General features: G+C 43.9%; 1 protein-coding gene across 1 annotated transcript; it reads left to right on the forward strand.

Moving 5' to 3' along the window:
- The first annotated feature begins 299 nt into the window (after positions 1-299).
- LOC114453538 (thiosulfate:glutathione sulfurtransferase) lies at positions 300-1656 on the forward strand. Its single transcript, XM_028433492.1, has 4 exons — positions 300-536; positions 895-1017; positions 1093-1255; positions 1367-1656. Exons 1-4 carry the CDS (start codon positions 356-358, stop codon positions 1419-1421), a joined length of 522 nt encoding a protein of 173 aa, XP_028289293.1. The 5' UTR covers positions 300-355; the 3' UTR covers positions 1422-1656.
- Positions 1657-6015: the final 4359 nt, after the last annotated feature.

The raw sequence follows: 6015 nt of genomic DNA on the forward strand, positions 1-6015 counted from the left end.
TGTGTTTTGTTTGTTAGCTAGACCTGTTTAGCATGCTAGGCACTATGCTAGGCTGTCTATTGACCTGGCGTCCAGCTAGCAAGAAGTGCTGTAAAGCTAAAACGTAGCAAGTGTTAAACTATAAAACAATTATATTTGAATTAAAGATGATGTTTTTTATTACACACATTCATTGTAAATCTAACAGTGAGTGATTTCACTTACTAATAGTTTGTAGCCGCATCTTTGTTCTTCTGCCTCCAGAGGCCTGCGGCTATGACTTCTCCGGCCTGTAGATGGCGCCAAACGCAGCGCTCACCGAGGAACGCTCACTTGGAAAGAAGAGGAAGAGTCTGTGACAGAGACAACAAACCTCATGATATCACCTCGCCTCACCTTGCTGTGCTCACCTGTTTGCGTCATGTTGCGCCTTGTACTGTCACGGACCTGCTGTCAGGCTGTTACGGAAGTGAACCGCAGCGCTTATCCGACTTTCAGTTCTGGTTTTCGTGCATTTACAACCTCAAGTCCAACGTGGGGAAAAGCAGCCGACAATGGTAAACCAGGAATCTGGCTTCATAAGAAACTAGGCCTTCCTGTCAGAGTGGATTTACATCACAATGGTGTTAAAATGTTGCACTGTTTGTCTCTGCCTGTGAGTTTACAGTCAGCATGTTCCAGCAGCTGGTTGTTGTGTGTTTTAGGTGATTGTTTGGAACATGTGAGAGTTTGGTTGACTCTAGCAGTTTTGTTTGAAATGACAGCAATGATCTGTCAGTGGCTTAGCTGCAGTTCACACTCACAGCAGTAGCACAGGGGTAAAGGTCAATCAATGGAGGGTGAGTTTATGTTTAACAGCAGCTAACCATCAGCTCTACAGTCAGATGGAATGCTAAAATGTGTTCTTCTTTCTAGCTTCAGTGGTCACCTACTCCCAGCTGAAGTCCATGCTGTCAAACAGTGACATTCAGCTTTTTGATGTGAGAAATCCAGATGAATACCAGGCGGGCCGCATCCCTCAGGCTGTCAACATCCCATGTAAGTGATAACAGATAACGCAGTGTGATCGTGTGCTGTTTTTCCTGGAGTCATACATGTCTTTCTGTATGTCAGTGGGCACCCTGGAGGAGTCTCTGAAGCTTACCCCTGAGCGTTTCCAGCAGAAGTTTGACATGAAGGCTCCCAAGAAGAACGACGACAACATTGTCTTTCACTGCAGAAGTGGAAACAGGAGCGCCAAAGCACTGGGCATAGCCCATCAGCTGGGATTCAGCAGGTAAGGAGGTCCAGGTTGCTCAGGTGTCCTGCTCCTCTGGACAGCTGAATGACCTTTACATAGAACTACAAACATCAGTGCTAAGCTCTTCACTCTGCTTTGCTTTCTCAGGGCCAGACATTACGCAGGAGGGTACGCCGAGTGGGCCGAGCACGAAGGGAAATGAATGTGGGCAGGAATGGACACTGCATTCTATCATAAACAGCAGCTACACAGAAGAGCGTCCTACAAACACTGTATTCTGTTGACAGTTACATATTATTATGAGGTACAATCACAGCACTGGTACTTTATAGATTACTGATTTTATACTAATTTATCACTTATGGGAAAATGCCACAGATACAAAGGATGTATTCCAACTAATAAATGCGCTTTATGTTAATAAAATGCTGAAGGTGTGACACTTTTTTTCCATGTGAGAAAACACAGCCAGATCTCATCAAGCAAACTCTAGAGTAGTGTTAAAATTATGATGGCATAATGAAGCTAAAATCCACGGGTGGGACTTGTCACCATAATAGCTAAAAATAGCTCTGTTCTGTCATTCATATGCTGCTCCATACGTGGCTTTTCTCCTGCTCCGTCTCTCTGTGATGATCAGCGCCTTCACAGGAGCCCCTAGGCTGCATTAATGATGTGTGCCTGAAGCCTTTCTGTTATGTATGTACACTATAAATGCATTGTGGTAATGAAGTGGATTTTTTTGTGGTGGAGTTCAATCTGTGGACCACTAGATGGCAGCAAGATGTCAACCAAGCCTGACAATGTTTTTTTTTTCTTCCCCCACTTTCCACCACTGTCCTTTTTCTTTATTGCAGCGATGCCCCCTCAGGTCTGACCTTCACACTGGCATTTGTCTAGACAGGTATAGATCCTGTGAGTAACTGCTCTGTGAGAGGCTGTCGACAGTCTGATCTGCACAAGGTCTGTGTATCCCTCATTCAGAGGGAAAGCTGAGCTTGCTTCACCGTGTGAAGCGTCCATCCCCTCTGACCATGTGGATGTGGGCATGGTATGAGGAATCAGCAGTCTTTGTATGGAGGGAGTGAGAGGGGTTGTGACACGGGTTCATATCTGAGTTGATGAGTTTGTCGTACATCAAAAAAGCAGTGAGCCAGTGGCTGTCAGAGAAAAATTACACACATCCAGTAGCTGTCACTCACACAGGAGGGAGTGAGACAGATTTCCAGAATGTTGTAAAAGAAAAAAAAAGGAGTGCAAAGGAAATCAGAATTTGGCATGCTTTTGGCGTGCAGAGGATTCACTGTACCCTCCAAAGTCCGATTTAGCATTTGTTGTGGATGTTGCAGTCCATCAGTTTTGTCAAGTTCCTACTACACAGTGTAGTGTGTATTAGGATTCTGTCCAGCTCTGCACAGCACCAGCCTGCACGCTGCTGTGGAGAAGAAGGATGGGTCAAATTTCCGATGAGCACCAAGGACATTTGGAGGCTTTTACATTAGTTAAAACACAAAGTGATGGGTGGTTTTTGTACTGAAAAATGATCACAGATACTGCGGTTACATAGAACAGGCCATTAACTTCCTGCTGCTTCCTGCTTATTTTGAAACACACTCCATCAGGTCACTGGAATAACACCTACAGCCTGGCTATGTGCTTTGTTGAAGATAAATATATCTGGAAATGTGAACCATGTGGCGTTCATTTGCTTCTCAACTGTCTGCTTAATATAGTGCCAGCACCTCCCCATCATGTGTATAATTGGGTGCCATGGGGACATCTATTGAATTCTCACACAATTTAACTCAAAGAGGAGAGAGGACAAAACAACACTTTCTTCACTTCATATGGGCTGGTCCAGGTCTCATTTGTTTGGGGCTCCTGCAGGGCTGATTACGCTTATCTTAAAATGCCATGTAGAAGGCAGCATAACAAAGGCTGGAACATAGGCTGGAAATGTGAGATACAAGAGAGAGGCTCCCGGTACTTTTTTTATCTGTACTGAGTTGTTTTTTTTTGGCATTTCTTTTGTAAAAGTGTGATAAAGGGAGGATGCTGGAGACACAATGCGCAGGTCTATACATTTTTTTTCATGCATGGACCCAGACTGACCTAATTCACGCTCTGTAGGTCTTACCGGTCCTCTCTCTGGTCGCCGTGAGGCCCCCATTAGGCTATTTTTTTAATGTGAATGCCACTTCCAGCAAGGTACGACCCAGACCTGTTCAGGGTCAACCCGAAAAAAAACACACAGCCACAGGACAGGATGGTAACACGTGCACACATGATCATTTAAAAAAAACATGTGTGACAATGATTTCATTTTGAAGTTAGAGGCTGATTCGATGTGCTTGTAATAATTTATTCACCTTCATTTGCCGCCGCTGCGCAGAGGGAGACACCTGACGTCTCCAGCACGTACACGCGCGTCTCCCAGTGTGGCTGCAAAAACCAAAGTGGGAGCAGGGGTGGAAAAAAAAAGAAGAAAAAAGCTCAATGCGTGTTCGCAGCAGGCACGGAGAGATCCAGAGAGGGGAACGAAGTGAAGTGACTGCGGGTGGTTTATCTCTTTCTGCTTCTCATATTCACATTTCTCCTGCGCGCAATATGGCACCGAGCGCTCCTCCGGCTGCTGCCGCCGCTCCTAGGACGCAATGACCGGACAACTTTTCACTGTGTACGCATGATGCTTTTCCTCGATGGCATCTGATGAATTCTTCACTGGAAAACAGTAACAGGTATGTAGACAGTCCATATACTTTAACCATAAAAACATGCTCTGTGTTGTGGTAGCCTATTTTTCTTTTTTAGATCTTCACTCCTGTGATAAATCCTCACCTGTACATTATGAATGGTTTCATTCTGCATTCGCTTTAGAGGTGGTTTTATGTTCTAACATCTTTTTGCGTAATAATTTCTCTCCACTGGTTTGACCTCTACATTTTCTCGAAGCAAGCGACTGATAAGGCTGATGCTCCTATCACAGGATTTAATTGAATTGTGCTATTAAGGTTTGACTCTGGAAAATTAAGATTCCTTGGCTGGCACAATAAATCCCAGATAAAAAAAAAATCAAATCAATCAGATGCTATCAGCCAGGTCTTCCTTGGCAACAGTTCCCTGTTAATTGATCCACAGTTGATCATATGTAAAAACTGAATTGTCCTACACAATGCTTCCTAATGACATCACAGTATGTGGACTGAGCTAGAAACTATATATGGGAGCATGGAAGTGCCCATCACACACACACACACACACACACACTTATAGGATGGCATTAATAGAGCAGGGTTTAGTAGAGGTGGAGAACAAAAGAGTGAAGAGTTTCAATTAGCACTTGTTCTACAAGTATAAACAAACCTTTCACTGCAGCCTTGTATCCCATAACCAGTGCACTCAAATTAAACATTCATGTGTGTGTGTGTGTGTTGAGATGTTTTTCCCTCAAATGTTTTATGATTTCCCTGTGACCTGTCATAAGTAATTTGGTGACAAACACCCTGATGCACTCATCAAAAAGAGAAGTCACAGTGAAAAAGGATGAGGGTCATTTGGAGCTTATCATGTAGTGACAACTTTGTGGATGACCAGACGACAGTAATGATGATGAAAGGTATTTTAGATTTAGTAACTGCTGAAGGGCATATTGAATATTAAACAATGACTTTATCTGCTTGGAGTAATTGGCTGAAATTCAAGTGACAAAGAATGCAAACCTGAGATTTCCATTTTTATCAAACCTTTAAAGCAAAGTGCTGTTCATTTGCAGATTACTCAGTGTAACATATTTTGCCTGCTCATTGGTAATTTTCTCAGTGTGCAGGCTTACATGACCCTCAGGCGTCCACATTTCATTAAAGTGACACGCTGCACGCTGAACATACACTGCAGGAGTGTTCTCCTTCTATAGGACAGTGTGGTATCTCCTATCCGCAGACTTCAAGGTGATCGTATTGGTGCCTGTTTGTTTTTTTTCTGCTCTTCTTCTTCCTCTGGCTCTCTTATGGACAATAACATGATACTGGAGCCACTGAGGATCTGAGTGGAATTATAGACTGAGGAAATCTTTAAAAGCCTCCTGGGTTTGAGCCAGGTCTAAAAATGATCAGATTTTTTTCCTCCTCTTTATTTCTGTCACCAGAGAAAGGAAGGGGGGGGCTGGATAAGATGGATCAGTTTGTTTACCATCTAGACACAGGTGTGAGCGTTACCACAGCGCCGTTATCTGGACTCAGGCCAGATAGGGAGGTTTGGGAATAAATGAGAGGAAGAATGGAGAGCACGGGACCAGAGCCAGCCGGACTTCTCAGGGCGGCAGCACAGACTTATTACCCCTTCCCAAATGAGCTAACCTCACTGTTTAGAGGCAAACTGCCAGCCTCACATGAAAGTTACCACCCCTGCCTTGTAGCTTCTGTTTCTATTAGTTGTGTTGAAAGCCAGTTACAGGAAGGAAATGGGTGCATTTGAAAGGCTGACTGGAACAACTATAAAGGAAAGGCTTGCTAACAGCATGGATTTCTGCTGAGTCTTGATGGAGATGATGGTCTTTAGAGGAGCCACAGAGATGAGCAGGTCTTGAGGAGGCATCAATATGTGCTGATATTTTTCAGTCAGCAGGAAAAATAAAACACTTGTGCCAGCAAACAGCAGCGATGCTCAGCAAAGAGCATTTCTGCTGGGATGCATTTCAACCATTTTATTTAGCAGTTCATCTGACTACTGTTGCTAAGAGGCAGGATATACTCCCAGTAGGCCTTTGACATGAAATGATGCTTCCATTATCTACGGCT

The sequence above is a fragment of the Parambassis ranga genome, chromosome 20 (genome assembly GCF_900634625.1).
Source record: "Parambassis ranga chromosome 20, fParRan2.1, whole genome shotgun sequence".
Classification (NCBI taxonomy): domain Eukaryota; kingdom Metazoa; phylum Chordata; class Actinopteri; family Ambassidae; genus Parambassis; species Parambassis ranga.

Bases quoted from the DNA above. Each gene is read 5' to 3' on its own strand.
- LOC114453538 (XM_028433492.1), top strand. From the start codon at position 356: ATGATATCACCTCGCCTCACCTTGCTGTGCTCACCTGTTTGCGTCATG. The intron at 537-894 runs GTAAACCAGGAA...TCTTCTTTCTAG, and splicing joins GGGAAAAGCAGCCGACAATG to CTTCAGTGGTCACCTACTCC. The intron at 1,018-1,092 runs GTAAGTGATAAC...TCTGTATGTCAG, and splicing joins TCAGGCTGTCAACATCCCAT to TGGGCACCCTGGAGGAGTCT.